Source organism: Schistocerca serialis, chromosome 3 (genome assembly GCF_023864345.2).
Source record: "Schistocerca serialis cubense isolate TAMUIC-IGC-003099 chromosome 3, iqSchSeri2.2, whole genome shotgun sequence".
Classification (NCBI taxonomy): Eukaryota; Metazoa; Arthropoda; class Insecta; order Orthoptera; family Acrididae; genus Schistocerca; species Schistocerca serialis.
This window is the reverse complement of record NC_064640.1, coordinates 873,053,250-873,071,862: the sequence shown is the minus strand read 5'-3', so window position 1 is coordinate 873,071,862 and position 18,613 is coordinate 873,053,250. Positions and strand designations below refer to the sequence as shown.

At 41.5% G+C, this 18,613-nt stretch overlaps 1 protein-coding gene across 3 annotated transcripts in view; it reads left to right on the top strand.

Annotated features, from left to right (window-relative positions):
* LOC126471063 (proteoglycan 4-like) overlaps positions 1-18,613 on the top strand; it is a 374,497-nt gene that overhangs the window by 104,634 nt on the left and 251,250 nt on the right. For all 3 annotated transcript variants that reach the window (XM_050099130.1, XM_050099129.1, XM_050099128.1), the window contains exon 2: positions 2,648-2,700. In XM_050099130.1, coding sequence (XP_049955087.1) covers positions 2,661-2,700 — 40 coding nt within the window. In that variant the 5' untranslated portion in view covers positions 2,648-2,660. The remainder of the gene's footprint in view (positions 1-2,647; positions 2,701-18,613) is intronic.

Below are 18,613 nucleotides of genomic sequence, written 5' to 3'. Positions count from 1 at the left end.
ACCTCGGACTCCACTCATACCTTTCACGTAAATAGCTTAGTGCCTAAAAGAGCAAAACGAAGGAGATGTGGCATGCAGGAATTAGTGTCAGAGGTTGACTGTAACTCATCTCCATGACGGCGCAAGAATCCTCAAGAACTACAGCGCTCTTTGTCTGTACAGAATGGGGTATTAGGGCTTAATGTCCCGTCGACAGCGAAGTTATTAGAGACGAAACAAAAACTTTGGCTGATCAAGAAAAGACTAGAAATTGGTCGTGACGTTGTCAAAAAATTCCATCCTGGTATTAGTATGAAATGCTTTGCGAAAGGCAAAGCAAATCTGGAGTGTGAGTTCAGTGCTTCAACCACTCCGTATTGCTGTAATAGAATGCTCCCTTTAAAGTTCAGGCTTTCAAAACGTAAGCTGAACGCTGCATGACAACAGTAGTAGGTGTACTTGCACAAGACAATTAAGAATTTTTGGGTGAGTCTTGCTGAATTTATGATTGTCCATACTATCTACACTATCGGATCAAAAGTAACCGGGTACCCTATCTAATGCGGAATTGGCCACCAGATGTTACAAGAGGCAGTATAAAAGGAGGCGGGGAATACTTTGTTGTCGGTAGAGAAACAGTAACAGGGTTACGGATCGGGAGAGCTCAGTGACTTCGAACGTGGACTAGTCATTGGGTGTCACCTGTCTAACAAATCCATCTTGGATATTACAGCCCTTCTATATTCACCCAAATCGACTGTTTATGATTTTGTTGTGAAGTGGAAACACGAAGGAACGACTACAGACAAACCGGGATCAGGCAGACCTCATGTACAGACGGATAGGGACCGTCAAGTATCTTGGGGATGGTTTTAAAAAATTGGATGAAATAAGCGGAAGGAATCACTTGTGAGTTCCAAAGTGCTACTACCAGCCGTCCAGCTAGAGCGATGCCTGTGCGTACGAAGTTAAAACCATGTGTCGCAATGGTCGAGCGGCTCCACATAGGCCACACATTTCTGCAGTCAGTTCTGAGTTAATGAATGACATCACTGGACAGTGAATGATTGGAAACGAGTGATTTGGAGCAATGAATCACGCTACACCGTGTAGCAATCCGATGGAAGTGTTTGGGTTTGGCGAATGCCTGGAAAACCTTACCTGCCATCATGTGTAGTGTCAACAGTGGCTTAAGGAGGAAGCGACGTTTCAGTATGGAGATGTTTTTCGTGGTTAGGTCATAGCCTCTTGATTTCAGAAAAGAAAACACTAAATGCGAACGATATGAAAATATGTTACAGGATTTTTTATGCGTGCAGCAGGGGAAAAGTTCAGAGACGACGATTGTTTGTATTAGCAACGTGTCATTAAGTGGGCAATAAAAACCCTGAAACGGTCTGGCATATCCAGACTTCCGACTGGAACCCAATGGAACGCCTTTGGTAGGAGTCAGAACATCGACTTTGCTCCCAACCCCAGCTTGCAACATCACTACGGTCTCTGGTTGGAGGCTGTCGTTCCTGTAGAGACATTCAGCCACCTCACTGAAAGTGTGCCGGTCACTGTGGCCGAGCGGTTCTAGGCGCTTCAGTCCGGAACCGCGCTTCTGTTACCGTCGCAGGTTCGAATCCTGGCTCGGGCATGGATGTGTGTGATGTCCATAGGTTAGTTAGGTTTAAGTCTAAAGGACTGATAACCTCAGATGTTAAGTCCCATAGTGCTCAGAGCCATTTTAACTAAAAGTGCCCCCAGCCCAGTTCAAACTGTCACAGATGCGAAGGGTGCACATACCCCATATTAATGTCCTCTAATAAGTTTACGCCTCGCCTGGGCCCGACAACACCGACATTGGATTTTGATGACTGAAACATGTTGCCTGGTCGGACGAGACTCCTTTCATATTCTATCGAGCGGATGGACGTGTACGGGTATGGAGAGAACCTCATGAATCCATGGACTTTACATGTCAACAGGGAACTGTTCAAGCTGGCGGAGTCTCTGTAATGGTGTGGGGCGTGTGCAGTTGTGACGGTACGTCTAGACACGACTCTGACAGTTGACACGTACATAAGCTTCCTGTCTGATCACCAGCATCCGTTCATATCCGTTGTGAATTCCGACGGACTTGGGCAATTCCATCAGAACAAAGCGACACATTACACGTCCAGAATTGCTACAGAGTGGCTCCGGGAACACTCTTCTGAGTTGAAACACTTCTTCCGCTGGCCACCAAACTCCCCAGACTTGAAACTTACTGAGCATATATGAGATGCCCTGCAACGTGCTGTTCAGAAGAAATCTCCACCCCCTCGTATTCATACGGAGTTATGGGTAGCCCTGCAGGATTCATGGTGTCAGTTTTCTCCAGCACTGCTTCAGATAGTCGAGTCCATTCTACGTCGTGTTGCGGCACTTCTAAGTGTTGCCGGGGCCCTACACGATATTAGGCAGGTGTACCATTTTCTTTGGCTCTTCAGTGTAAATATCTGACAGCTTCCTTTCTCGTTGATGCTAGATCGGTATTCCCATCACTTCGGCTGCAAAAATTGTACACTGTCGGCTTTACAACGCATGTTCATTCACTTCTTCACTCTTTAAGAAATATTTTGTTTGCAACGAAGTTGTATTGTGTTTATTATTAAATTAAGTATTCTTGGTTTTGTTGCAGAACACCCAGCAGAATGACAACCAGGCTGTTCCTACCTTGGAGTCTCCTGGCAGGTCAGTGAATAGTGTTCACATTTACTTATAATTACCTTACAAAATATACATGTTCTGTTTTGATGTTACAGATGAAATCGGTAGGGGAGACGTGTTATATTTGTTAGCGGTTAGTTCTAGTCTACATATGTAGTGAATAAACGAAATGTGTGCAGCATTTTTGATTAGGAATGGTAAGATTCATGTGGTGAAAATCATACTAGGAGCTTGGCACAGACTCCTTCTAGGATGGTATACTAATTAAAAGTTAATTATATTTATCTCCCCATTCGATAGGATGACGGTTCAAACCCGCGTCCAGCCATCCTGATTTAGGGTTTCCTTGATTTTCCTAAATAGTTTCAGGCAAATGCCGGAAGGTTCCTTTCAAAGGGCACGACCGACTTCCTTCCACATCCTTCCCTAATGAGAGCGATGACCTTGCTGTTTGGTCCTCTCCCCCGAGTCAACCAACCAAAACATTTTATTTCCGCTACGCAGTGACGATTGTCCAAAAACATGTGATTGTCGCCATTAGCTAAAGAAAATTTGCTTACAATCACACGTTTACTTCTCGTTTGAAATGAAAGTAAATGCTCTACCTGTCGTATGTCGGAATCTAATGGCCGAAACGTATCGCAAATATAAAAGGGGGGAGGTGGGAGGTAGGAAGTTCCATAACGCAACGAAATGAATTCTTATAGTAGGAAACTCTTTACACCAATTTTGGAAGAGTAACCTTAATTCTGCAAATTACGCTTACGTTGAAACGTGGCTATCAGCTGGGCAATATTCATGCATTAATGCCCTGAAAAGATTATGAAATCTTTGTTAAGACATAGTACCTGTAGATCAACAAGAAATACATTTTTTAGTTTTTATTTCAACTGAGAGCCAATAATTATCACACAGAGTAAATTTGAAATCCTTAGTACCAATAGAAGTAGAGCAGAAATTTTTTGTTGGTTGTTCTTAAGCTCCAAATAGCCGAAAACATGTAGACATTAATGAGAACGTAGGCGACGATAACGAGATAATATCCAAAACTTACACCTGTAGTGTATATGTAGTATAACACCAGAAACATTCCTTGCAATGCTAGCGAATTACATTCCCGATTGGTTGTACTACTACTTTTGGAAAATTTTCGTATGATTTCTAGCAGCCATTTTGGTTAATAGCGGATTTCATCGTCATTTCAATGATATAGGTAACATCGTGGGAAGAGTTAGTGTAACGGTTAAAATTAATTTGTGTTTAAACTGGCTGCACGTTAACCAGATGAGTTTTCATAACAGTTCAATATTTAGCGCAATAACGGAATTATGTAAGTAATCCCTTCGCATTTATAGGCTACTAATTTTTAAATTAAAATTGTTGAATGAAATAGGAGTTGCCCAAAATGAACTATTTTAGTTAAATTTAGTTGTGCTAACTGTCAGGAATTTAATGTTATTACACATATAATCAAAGATTTTGGGAGAAGCGTTATTAACCCCTTTCTGAGTTAGTTTTAATGCAGAATAACAAATGTGATTTCTTTTTTTATGTTGGAATTATGGCTCTCGTTATTCTTTAAGAACTCTAATGTTAATCCCCAACAATTTCATTTCATAATGACGCTGCTAACAAGTTAAACTTCTAAAACAGTTTTCTACAGGTCCATCGGGAGTGAGAACCGTGTGCTATTGTCGTTCCCCTCTTGTTCGCAATCGAAACGTTTTTTCTTAAAGATAAGTTACCTGCGAATATAACTATATATCATAACCGAATGAAAATAAAAGCAGTACGTTAATTTGACGTTTTGTTTTTCTCAGAACTTGCAGAGGCACGAAGTCCCGGAACGACTGTACCGAGTGGTTGTACGAAGCTCTTACATGGGTGTTACAGCAAAGTACTGGACGAGTCAAAAAGGACTTTAAAACTCTGTAATGATAGAGAAATTTATTGAGATAACTTATAGAATCGGTATATGTGTCCTTATGTAGCAAACTACATCAAGTTTCACATAAAAGTGTCCAGCGTCATTTTGATTAGATGTAACTACCACTTGTGACGCGACAATCATCTCACCGGTAATCAATTTCTTCCCACACTCGTTCATAACGTCAGGCGTAACTTGCGCAAAGGCAGCGCAGATTCGATTTTTGAGATCGTCTAAATTGTTTGGTGGGGAGGGGGGGGGGGGACGAACGTACACATGTCCTTTAATGAAACTCCAGAGAAAGAAATCCAGTGGTACCAAGTCTGGGGAGCGAGGTGGCCGTGCGATTGGCCCTTTACAGCCAATTCACCGACCTGGGAAGCGATTGTCGAGGGAATTGCGAACACCCCTGAGGAAATGAGGTGGTGCACCGTCTTGCTGGTAGTAAACCATCCCATCTCGGTCATCCTAATCGATCTGTGGAATTAGATTATTAGAAAGTGTGCACTACGCTGGTGCTCATGGTGGCGGAATGGGGTACTGATGCATTACGTGAATCAAACTTGACGTTGTTTAGCACAAAATGACACATATGCCGATTCTGTAACTTATCTCAATAAATTTGTGTATCATTCCAAAGTTTTAAAGTCCTTGTTGACTCACCCTGTGAAGTCTCAATGCTTAACACTTATGAAAATTGCTGCCTTACGTATTAGCTCTTATCCACGGTGTGAACTGATCAATGGTTTTGTACACTTGGTGTGATAAACAGAATGGTAAATTTTGGAGGAAAATAGATACCATTGCAGAAAGAATTACTGAAAGTGTTATCTACAATTTCCTCTGTAGTTTTTTTCTAATGGGCCTAATGTAGATGTTCTAGTCCTGTGCAAACATAATTAATCCAGAGTTGTGTATATTGAATGTCTGGTCATTTACTTATACGAGGGTCGTTTGAAAAGTTCGTACAAAAACTGAAACTGCTTCATTGTTTGGGGTAAACCTTTATTTTATTTTTCGACGTAGTCTCCTTTTAGACTTCTACACTTAGTCCAACGCTGTTTCAATTTGTTAATCCCTTCCGAACAATAGGAATTGTCGAAGTCTGCAAAATAGCTATTAGTTGCTGCAATAAAATCTTTCTTTAAATTGGGGAACAAATAGTAGTCCGTGGGAACCAAGTCTGGAGAATAGGGGGGATGTGAAACTCGTTGGAATCCTATTTCCATTAATTTTGCGACCACAACTGCTGAGGTGTGTGCTGGTGCACTGTCGTGATGGAAAAAGACTTTTTTGCGGTCCAATCGCTCGGTTTTCAAACGGTCCAATAACGATGGCTCTCTCTAAGTACTATGGAATTTAACATCTGAGGTCATCAGTCGCCTAGACTTAGAACTACCTAAAACTAACTAATCTAACTGCATCACACACATCCATGCCCGAGGCAGGATTCGAACCTGCGACCGTAGCAGCAGCGCGGTTCCAAACTGGAGCGCCTAGAACCGCTCGGCCACAGCGACAGGCCCAATAACGATGAATAATATTCACCTTTAATAGTTTTGCCCTTTTCCAGATGCTCTATGAAGATTATCCCTTGCGAATCCCAAAAGACAGTCGCCATAACCTTTCCGACCGAAGGAATGGTCTTCGCCTATTTTGGTGCAGATTCTCCATTGGTAACCCATTGTTTAGATTGTTGTTTGATCTCAGGAGTGTTGTAATGTATCCATGTTTCATCCACAGTGACGAAACGACGCTTAAAGTCCTGCGGATTCTTCCTGAACAGCTACAAACCATCCTTGCAACACTTCACTCGATTCCGTTTTTGGTCAAGCGTGAGCAGTCTCGGAACCCATGTTGCGGATAGCTTTCTCATGTCCAAATATTTATGCAAAATATTATGTACCCGCTCATTCGAGATGCCCACAACACTAGCAATCTCACGCACCTTAACTCTCCTGTCATCCATCACCATATCATGGATTTTATCACTGATTTCTGGAGTCGTAACCTCCACAGGGCGTCCAGAAAGTTCAGCATCACTTGTGCCCTTATGGCCACTACAAAAATTTTGAAACCACTTATAAACTGTTCTAATCGAAGGTGCAGAGTCACCTTAATGTTTATAAAGCTTCTCTTTAGTCTCCTGAGGCGTTTTGCCTTTCATAAAGTAATGTTTAATCACCACACGAGATTCTTTTTCGTCCATTTTTTGACAATCACTTTACTTCCTTGATTCACACGAATGCCAAACACAAAGAAATACACCAATATGGATGAAACTTGGTGTGCGTTCTTTCCAAAGATGCTACTAACTAAATATGACCTCGATACGCACCGGTGGTGCCATCTCTTGGACTTTGCACGGACTTTTCATACGCCCCTCGTATGCAGACCTGAGAAAGTGAATAATGATTTTTCCCTAGTCAGAAGAATATCCCCTCTCCCCTTTAGAACATAGCACTAGCTTCTATATTATCTTTGTTCAGTATGACCTGAGTCATGTGTCACCTACATCAGTAACTCTGCTTAAGACTGGTTTGTCTAGAACTCGTACATCTTTTTAAAAAATTGAAATTCTGAGGTTCCATTTTCTGTGATTTCTTTAAAGTTGTACTCCCTACGTAATTCAGACCTTTGAAGCGTTATTGAGGAGAAAGTCGTATAATTATCGTTTAGGCAGCTTCCTGGTTAGCCGCCGCGAGCACAATGAGCGTAGTTGCAGAAACGGTCTGCTCATTCAAGTGCGCCGTGCGAGCGCCATTGTTCTCCGCGTGACACGGACTCGGACGTGGCCAGGTGCGTGCGCCAGCCGCTGTCTCCTGGACATCACACTCAGCCTAACACCGCTTCTCATTCAACTACATTCTGAACAAGTCATCTTTCCACCCACAATGTCATATTATTATGATCTTGTTTCTGCAATCTTTCATGATACGGGCGCACTCTCTGTCTTTAGTGACCCGGGAACATCAAGATACAATTATTTCTGGATGCAGCTTGACGCGCAGATACCTTGCCTGTTTAGATTAGATTAATACTTGTACCATAGAGCATGAATACGACACTTCGTAATGATGTGGAACGTGTCAGGTTAATAAAAGATGTCTGTACAAGATATTACATTACACAAAATATTGCATGACACTAATGTTTAAGTTTTTTTCCCTTAATTTATATCTAAAAATTCAGCCAATGAGTAGAAGGAGTTGTCATCTAGAAATTCTTTTAATTTATTTTTAAATGTTAGTTAGCTATCTGTCAGGCTTTTGATGCTGTTTGGTAGGTGACCAAAGACTTTTGTGGCAGCATAATTTACCCTTTTCTGTGCCAAAGTCAGATTTAACCCTGCATAGTGAAGATCATCCTTTCTCCTGGTGTTGTAGCTATGCACACTGCTATTACTTTTGAACTGGGTTGGATTATTAACAACAAATTTCATAAGTGAATATATATACTGTGAGGTTACTGTGAGAATCCCTAGGTCCTTAAATAGATGTCTGCAGGATGACCGTGGGTGGGCTCCAGCAATTATTCTGATTACACGTTTTTGAGCAATGAATACTTTTCTACTCAACGATGAATTACCCCAGAATATGATGCCATACGAAAGCAGTGAATGAAAGTAGGCATAGTAAGCTAATTTACTGAGATTCTTATCACCAAAATTTGCAATAACCCTAATAGCATACGTAGCTGAACTCAGACGTTTCAGCAGACCATCAGTGTGTTGCTTCCAGTTTAATCTCTCATCAATGGACACACCTAAAAATTTTGAAAATTCTACCTTAGCTACAGACTTCTGTTCAAAGTCTATATTTATTACTGGAGTTGTGCCATTTACTGTACAGAACTGTATATACTGTTTTTTATCAAAATTTAAAGAGAGTCCGTTTGCTGAGAACCACTAAATAATTTTGTGAAAAACATCATTTACAATTACATCACTTAGTTCTTGGTTTTTGGATGTTATTACTATACTTGTATCATCAGCAAAAAGAACTAACTTTGCATCTTCATCAATGTGGAATGGTAAGTCATTAATATATATCAAGAACAGTAAAGGACCTAAGACCGAACCCTGTGGAACCCTGTATTTGATAGCCCCCCCCCCCCCCCCAGTTTGAGGAATCAGCTGTTGTTTTAACATTACATGAACCACTTATTTCAACTTTCTGCATTCTTCCAGTTAAGTATGTGGACGTAAACTTGTAGGCAAGTACCAGCGTTCTGAGCAATAGAAAGGTTGTGCTGTAGAGTTCCTTTATAGATCCATTCCATATCATCCTGGCGCAAAAATTATAAATTATCTCTTAGAAGGCGGAGATGTGAAGTTGTGCACTTCACGAAACACTGATATACTTGACCTTAGGCCTACACGCTTAATTATTTGCAACAATTTACAATACTTAGGAAAAACAGTGTGTGGATATGAAGTGGAAAAACTTTATAAGCTCATCTGGAGATAAAAAAAGTGGTCTTTGATTCACTCATAGTATACTCAGAAAACGCAGTTCATATACGGAAAGATCTATTTAGGAAAATATTTTTCCGACGTACAGGCAAATAATCTCAAGGCTGCACGCTAGTGGTGAATATGAAACAAGGCAAATACTAGGAAATGTGCAATAACAAGTGTCAGCATATTATGTACTCACCTGTATGATCCCTTTATGGTGTGCGTTGAACATTGAACACGAATTTGTTATTGCGTGTATAGTGAAAGCTATTTTCTCACTATAGTCTATTATGAATGACATAAAGCCGGCAATAAATATTACACCATAGGTCGTGAATGTACAGCTGCGTAACCACAGGAATAAAATGACAGTCAGTGACGAGCACAAGGAATTGTGTGCGTTTAAACCAACTTGCCCCAGCTAATACCTGTTACGCGAAAGAGCGCAATTATTAATTATATTAGCTGAGCATTTTGGTTTCAGCTGAACAATCAAACTAGGCAAATTTTAAATTCATATCCATGGCTGGTTACGTTGGATGCAAATTTTCTATCATGTGTACTGAGTATACCTTGTCTTTTGAAACAACTACGATAGAGGTTCCGTAATGCGAAAGCAGCAGCAGCAATCAAACAGCACTGCAACACACAGCCAGCCTGTGTGACCGAGCGGTTCTAGGCGCTTCAGTCTGGCATGGATGTGTGTGATGTCCTTAGGTTAGTTAGGTTTAAGTAGTTCTACGTTCTAGGGGACTGATGACCTCAGATGTTAAGTCCCATAGTGCTCAGAGCCATTTGAACCATTTTTTGCAACACACACAAACTTGTTCGCTTACTGGGAAAACTTCTGGGTGCTCGTCTCGGATTGGCTGTCGTTTAAAGGCCGTACCTCCACAACGGTGCATTTCCGATCTATGGTTATCTTCGAAATTTTGATCAATTCGACTGCTCTGACATAGTAATCATCTAGTTCTTCTGCACCCTGTACTACAGCCCTTCATCAAAGCAATAAAACCTTGGTATTTGCTCTCATCAGATAGTGTAAGGCATGGCCAAATCTAAAGGAGACCTTTGCTGTAGGGGCTCTGTATATCATCCCAGCAGGTGACTGTGTTTACTGTGATATGTTGTGGTGGCATTCCCAGTTGCACAAGCGGGGAGAGCAACTTCGCAGCAATTCCCCGATTTCTGGAGAGCTGTTCCCGTAGTCCGCTGCATGACAGATTCTTCCCAATTAGCAAAAAGAACGGTTACCCAATTTATGTGAGCAGAACGGGGAGCATACTCCACAAATTTATCACAACATGGTTAAAAAGTGGCTCTGAGCACTATGGGACTTAACGTCTGAGGTCATCAGTCCCCTAGAACTTAGAACTACTTAAACCTAACTAACCTAAGGACATCACACACATCCATGCCCGAGGCAGGATTCGAATCTGCGACCGTAGCAGTCACGCTGTTCCGGACGGAAGTGCCAAGAACCGCTCGGCCACCGCAGTCGGCTATCGCAACATGAAAAACGTGTACGGAGAGCTGCGTCTCACGTGGTGCATAATATTCCGGTGGTGTCAGCGTTATGAGGTGGGAGTACGGTCAAGAATACCCTAGAACTCCTTCAACAATTTCGTGAGAGGAACATTCTCCTTACGGCCTCCATATCTCCCCATGTGACTCGCTTGTCTCAAACTCTGAACGGTCAGAGGTTCACCTGTGACAATGAAGGGCAGGACACGGTGAAAGACTGGATCCGTCAGCGACCCAGGAGTTTCTAAGCTCAAAGCATCCACTCCGTTCCTATGCGCTGATATGTGTATCAGTACCGATGGCAATTATGTATAGTTGTACTGTTCCACATGAACTGTAATTATAATATTACCATTAAAATTTGTGTACTTGTAACTGTAGTCTCCTTTTCATTTGGGCACACCTTATATACTAGTCTAGCATTTTTCTTAATATCACACTGTTATCAATGCGACCAGCTTCAGAGAAGTGATTCACTGAGTTTTTGTGGTTTTAAAAGCAAATTACGGTACTCATTCATATTTATTAAGTCCTATCAGTTCTTTCAGGCTTCGCAAGGATAGCATTAAGTATCTACGACCAGGTGAATTGTCTGGCGCACCGGTAATAAATTATACGCACAAACATTCCTCATGAACCAGTACATATCTTAGTAAAAACTGTTACCAAATTCCTGCAGTAATTCCTGAACTTAGCCTTCACGTACACACCGTGAGGGACTTGAACTTATGTATAGAAGAAGAAAAAGAAGAAGACTACATAGATTTTTTTAATAATAATTTCGTGTGGCTCAATGAGTTCGATCAAGTCTTTCAACTGGACGATACTTCGGTGACTTACTTGTCCCTAATCTACACGAGTTATCTAACGGGAGCAAGAGGACCTACACACTTAGGTGACCAAAGTCATGGGATACCTGCTAACATCGTGTCAGACCTCCTTCTGCCCGGCGTAGTGCAGCGGCGGGACGTGGTATGGACTCGACAATTCGCTGGAATTATCCTGCACAAGTAATGAGCCTCTACAGCCGTCCATAATTGCGAACGCTTTGCTGGTCCAGGATTTGGTCTACGAGCTGACCACTCATGTTCCATGCGATTCATGTCTGGCGGTCTGGGTGGCCAAATTATTGGCGTGGATTGTTCAGAATGTTCTTCAAATCAATCGCGAACAGTTGTGGCCAACTGACATGACATCGTTGTTTGGGAACATGACTTCCGTGAATGGCTGCAAATGGTCTCCATAGCAGGAAATCAAGACGACGCCACGGCCCACACCGCTTCAGAGCCACCACCATTTGCGCAGAGGCTTCTTGACAACCTGTGTCCGTGGCTTCGTTCTGTCTTCTCTTCACACGAACCCAACCATCAACTCTTAAGAACTGAAATCGGGACTCGTCTAACCAGGCCACGGTTATCCATTCGTCTGAGGTCCAACCGATGTGGTCATGAGCCCAGGGGAAGCGCTGCAGACGATGTCGTGCTGTTAGCAAAGGCACTCGCGTTGGTCGTCTGCTGCCACAGCCCATTAACTCCAGATTTTGCCACTGTCCTAACCGATATGTTCCACGTACATCCAACAATGATTTCTATGGCTGTTTCGCGCTGTATTAGCACTGACAGCTCTACGCAAACGCCCTTGCTATCAGTCGTTAAGTGAAGGCCATCGCCCATTGCGTTGCCCGTGGTGAGAGGTAATGCCTGGAATTTGTTATTCTTGGTACAATCTTGAGACTATGGATCTCGGAATAATGAATTCCCTAACGATTTCCGAAATGGAACTTCCCATCCGTCTAGCTCGAACTATCAGTCCGCGTTCAAAGTCTGTTAATTCCCGTCGTGTGGCCATAATCACCTCGGAAACCTTTCCACGTCAGTCACCTGAGTACAGGGTTATTACAAATGATTGAAGCGATTTCACAGCTCTACAATAACTTTGTTATTTGAGATATTTTCACAATGCTTTGCACACACATACAAAAACTCAAAAAGTTTTTTTAGGCATTCACAAATGTTCGATATGTGCCCCTTTAGTGATTCGGCAGACATCAAGCCGATAATCAAGTTCCTCCCACACTCGGCGCAGCATGTCCCCATCAATGAGTTCGAAAGCATTGTTGATTCGAGCTCGCAGTTCTGGCACGTTTCTTGGTAGAGGAGGTTTAAACACTGAATCTTTCACATAACCCCACAGAAAGAAATCGCATGGGGTTAAGTCGGGAGAGCGTGGAGGCCATGACATGAATTGTTGATCATGATCTCCACCACGACCGATCCATCGGTTTTCCAATCTCCTGTTTAAGAAATGCTTCTGCTTTAGCCTTTTCCGTAAGATTTTCCAAACCGTCGGCTGTCGTACGTTTAGCTCCCTGCTTGCTTTATTCGTCGACTTCCGCGGGCTACGCGTGAAACTTGCGTTCAACCGTTTCTTCGCTCACTGCAGGCCGACCCGTTGATTTCCCCTTACAGAAGCATCCACAAGCTTTAAACTGCGCATACCATCGCCGAATGGAGTTAGCAGTTGGTGGATCTTTGTTGAACTTCGTTCTGAAGTGTCGTTGCACTGTTATGACTGACTGATGTGGGTGCATTTCAAGCACGACATAAGCTTTCTCGGCTCCTGTCGCCATTTTGTCTCACTGCGCTCTCGAGCGCTCTGGCGGCAGAAACCTGCAGTGCGGCTTCAACCGAACAAAACTTTATGAGTTTTTCTACGTATCTGTAGTGTGTCGTGACCATATGTCAATGAATGGAGCTACAGTGAATTTATGAAATCGCTTCAATCATTTGTAATAGCCCTGTACAAAGGACAGCTCCGCCAATGCACTGCTCTTTTATACCTTGTGTACGCCATATCACCACCATCTGTACACGTGCATCCCACGACCTTTGCCACATCAGTGTAATTTATCGCGGAATCCGCGCCACTTGCTTTGCACGTGAACCTCCACATCACTGAGAGGTGAATCCTAGGTTAAAATACAGATTTAAAAGTCCGTTGTCCGAGCGGGATTCGATGACACTAGCTTTCGGTTTCCAGGTATAAGCTTTACTGTCAGTTTTGTTTTTAGACCATCGGATCTGACGTACAATGCTTCACTATTCTCTGGGGTTCAGGCGAATGTTTACTACAACTTCTCCCTCCAGATACCGCGTCCTCTGCAGCTTACCAGCTAGTAACTCCCATTATTATCACTAGATGTCACTCCAAAAGCCAATTAATTATGGAAGAGACAACGATACATATGACTCACGCATCATTACTTATTTATAACAAAATATACACACAGGCTTTCCTCGTGAATTAATGAAAATTGTATCATGAGGTTAACTGTAACATACAGACAGAAAAAACGCAGCAGGGAGCTTTAGTTTATAATATGTATCGATATTAATCCAATCTTTACCTACTGTTGAAATATTTTCAGAAAGTTATAGCTAACTAATATCTCTAAAATAAAATAAGGTTAATCATTTTCAGTTAGTGAAATTGTGTGTGTGCCTTATCCTGTATTTGCATGTAAATAATTTTGTAGGCGAAGTCCGCCTTACACAGAATGCAGTTTCTACTTGAATATATTTTGCGTCTGTTTTTTGCATGGCCAGTAGTATAATTTTTTCAAAGTATTCTGTTCTGCTGTATCATTCAGATGTTTGGTAGATACTTTAGTGGTAGATCCATTAGAGCCTTTAACTAGAGTTATTAGTATATTACACCATCCGCAAAATAAGTATACGTTTTATCAAGTAAGTTAAAAACATTTTCAAGGCTTAGAAACATAGATATGAATAGTAACAGTCATCTCTTATGTTTTCTAAAGCAAAAACCTTGACATATTGTGAATAATTTTTCAGTAAAACACATATTTTTGAAGCACTTGATTGGCTGTAACTGTATTCTTGTAAGTTATAGGTGTATAGTGTAGCTGCCATATCATTGAATGATGTAATAGTTACAAATAACCACGGTAATCAAGTAAATGAAGAAGTAGATAGTCTAATAGTTCTAGCTAATATTAACAGTAACGTCATAAAAGGTAATTACCCAGAGACGATGGTAGAAAAGTGAGGAATCATGTATGAATGAAAATAAACAAAACTGTGTTCAGTAAAATGAACACACAATCTCCAAAATAATAATAGTCCGCCAGAAAGACACTTAAGCCACAACGCACACGAGGCAGAGTCGATTTCCTGTGGTTCCATTAACGATTCCGGTTAGTAGCTCTAACGGTACGTGCATTAAGACCACGACTGTTGACGTCCTTCTCATACTTTCCCTCTTAATCGATTGAAAAGTGAACGGAGGGTCTCCGTCTAAGATGACCTAGATGTCTAGGGAACCTGGTATGCACGGTTATCACTAAATACGTGTAGAGATTGTAAACTCCGCGCTGAGTTTTTCAGTACTTAATACTGAATCACCTGCTTGCATATTTAGGTCAGAGACTGACACCGTATTTCATCTCCGGCGTTAAGGAGGACGTCTGATCCTTCACACCGTAATGCGTAACTCCGGCACAGGAAGGTAAGACTATTCGAGACGAAGGATCTGACTTCTTGATACCGTGGAAAATACCATGCGCTATTATTTTATTTTTAGTTTCTGTTCTTTCGGACTGATATTTAAAATAGGGATACTATCAGAGCCATAGCTCTAGTCTTAGAGCTATATACGGAAGTCTGGACTAAAGTAAACTTTTCTGGAAGATAATAATTAATACTATTAAAACTGTGTAAGTCAACAAACGTCTGCAACTGAAACAACAATATAAATTCATAAGATTTTACAGATCTGAAAGGTAGAAGTAGGGGCAACAACGTTGAACTTATTAACGAGGATGAATAGGAAACCTAATTTCAGAGTTCACTACAGAGATAAAGCAATATGAAAGTGTTGTAGAGATACTGAGACTGAAGAAAAGGTGTAAATGTGGATCGTTTCTATTCATAAACACATTGTGTGTAGTCGATGACTGGTTAAATGTACAACTTAATAGAAAATAATAGCAAGTGTATCGAATAATTTGCATATATATATAGTCGTAAATGATTGATTAGAACGAGCACAGGCCATCACAATCCTGTAGCAATAATTTTCCCCTGTACGATGACAGACAGAAGAAAAAACCAACGGAATAAGAAAGGAAACCACCCAAGTAAACGTTGAAAACCACCTATGCCTCAGAAAATTGTAAACACCAAGCAGCATTATTAACTATAATAGCGTAAATCAGTGTGTCGGATTACCGCATTACTAATACTACAGGATACCTCCTCGCTCTTCACGATTTTTCTGAAAAACTGCCGTTGCTTATGGCGTTTGTACATATGACGTCGACCATCGTAATACATAATACATTGGTATGAGTGCCTATACATATTCTAGAGAACGGTAGCGTCACTGAATTTTCACAAAAATTGAGCGACTTCGTAATGTTCAGTACACATCACGGATGCTTATTTGCATCCACTGAAGTCTGAGTAGGTTGAAACTTATTATCAAATTAATAACGTGTGCTGACACTGGATTAGAAAGCAATTTTTGCAAACCAGAAACATTTCATTGAAGCGTACACTCCGTTACAGAATGAAAGATTTTTTCGACAAACTAGGATGCTTACGTAAAGATGAAATTACAGATATTAAATGGAGACATGACACGTGACGTCAGACGACTGAGAGAGTCTATTCTTTCTTCATCCGTGTTTGTACCGGAAATAACGCGTTAAAAGTAAGTTAAGCAGTGGTAGACAATGGCAGCTATTGCTGCAAGTAAGAATTGTCCTGACCGATCTGAAACGCCCCACTGACTAACGTGCTAATGGGATTTAATACAGCTACTAAAAGGCATATGTCCGAAGGAGAGTGGTGCGTTCGTTACCTTTCATGAGAGTGCTTCTCTGAAGTCTACAGCGCAGAAGGCGGGTTCTTTGCTGGGATCACGGAAACGAGTCACACGTTTTGTGTCAAGCTGATGGCTGGATTCTGGTGTATGACGGCCTACATGAATCAGCATATTCTGTGTGTCAACGAGGCATTGATAGGTCGTGGGTTGTTCTCTCGAGACGTGGACTGGATCCATTGGTTTTTCCACGCGTAGCAGTTTTAGGCCTTACGAAATATACCAGAAATAGAACACAACAGAAATCTTTCTGCACTAGAATGTGCCTGCATATCGGTCAACATAGACTTGTTTAATGAGTTTTTAGAGATTTTCTGACAAAGTTTCTGACAACGTAATGACTCGATGGCAACTCTGTTTAGCTGAGGAGACTACTTCGTACTGAAGACACTTTCCATACAGAGAAAAGAGAAAATATTAGACGGTGTGAACAAGGATCAGTATTATATCCAAACATATTGTGTGTATTTTGTGGCAGGTTAACTTTACAAGTTAACAGTAAATAATCGCATGTGTTTCAGAGGATATACGTATACAGAGTGCAGAAAATCTGCGTGTACAAGTTTTTTGTTAGATGAGACGAAAAGAAACAGTACTGTTATATGATACAAATGCCACATGTGCACCATTTCCCCGTTACGGGTCTCTGAAGGGTTTGACAATGGACTTACCTTACGCTAACGTTCACTGTTTTTACTGCTTCGTATGCAGCACGTTGACAATGGAATCAGATTCGAAACACGATTACATCATACTGCAACGAAGTGTAAGTTTTTATTACTGCTAGCAGTGTCCATGCCCCTGGAAAAACAGCTACAATACTGCGGCGATGTAGGGTTGAAACACAAGCATCAGTGTGCATTACAGTAGCAGACAGTCAACACGGACCTGGACAAGATGAGAAGGGCTTTACTCGTAAAACTGTTTTTATCAAAACAATACTGCTGCTGATCTTTGCGAGTATCGACGCACTAAAGGGATACAGAGAGGTCCTCTTTCTGCACCGGCGTTGAGAAACATAAGTCGCAAGTTCGAATTAACTGGAGATTTAGGAATTGTTCCTGGGTGAGGCTGACGGCCAGTCACGCCACAAGCTGTTGAAGAAGTTACTGTTTCCATGGCTGAGAGTGCTAGCTTCAAAGATCGATCTTCAAGCAGTGTGCAAGCTGTGCCGCGACAGCTGAACATCCCGTGGTCCACCGTTCGAAAAATGCTGCAAGCAGTTGTGAAATGGTTTCTCTAGTGCGGTTTCAGGCTGTCGTGGAGGCAGATGGTCGTCACGTTGAGCAAATGTTCCAACCTGGAACGCAAACGTGGTACGCTGTTAATAAATGTTACCCTCTCATGTGGAAATTAAAATGTGTTTCTTTCAATGGTTTATTCATTATTTCTCTACCGGTTGTCCTTACAAATGTTTCCACAAAGTTTCATTGTTCTACGATGGGAACCCTCTCAAGTAGAGAAAGTTTAATTATAACCACCCTGCAGCATGTTGTTGAAAAGTTTCCATCTTTCGATGACATGCTGTGAGGTTTCGCAGACAAATGTTTAGTGATGTGTGTGTGGCGATCATGTAAACAATTGAGCGCAAATATTTTCATAAAAATATTTAATTACGGACTAAGATGAAGCATTTCGCTTCGAAAGGTTTAACTCCAAGGAATACAAAAGAGGAGTTCTATTCGACGTTAAAGACTTTCGACCTTCATTCTCGACCGTTGAGAAGTAGGTTTCTGAATTTAAGCGTGGCCGGACACCCATTGAATGTGATAAGTGTTCACGTCATACAAAAAACCTATGGGACTGACGAGATAGTGAAAAGGGATAAATTAAAAGTACTGTACTCAATCATCGTCTACGTAAGATTCACGAGGTCACTAACACGACAAAGATCGCTATAAGCCGTTCTCATCACATTTTGCAGGAAAGTTTGGTTATGAAAATCCTTTCTGCTCGATAGGTCACGACCCAAAATTATTCTAATGAGCACTCGTTAAACGCAACTACAGTGAGTTTCTTCGATTTTCGTAATATTACATAAATACATGTGTTCCCATTTACACGCCAAAGGCGGAGGATGAGACGAAGTAGATGGTGTCCTCAGGAGAAAATGTACAAAAGAA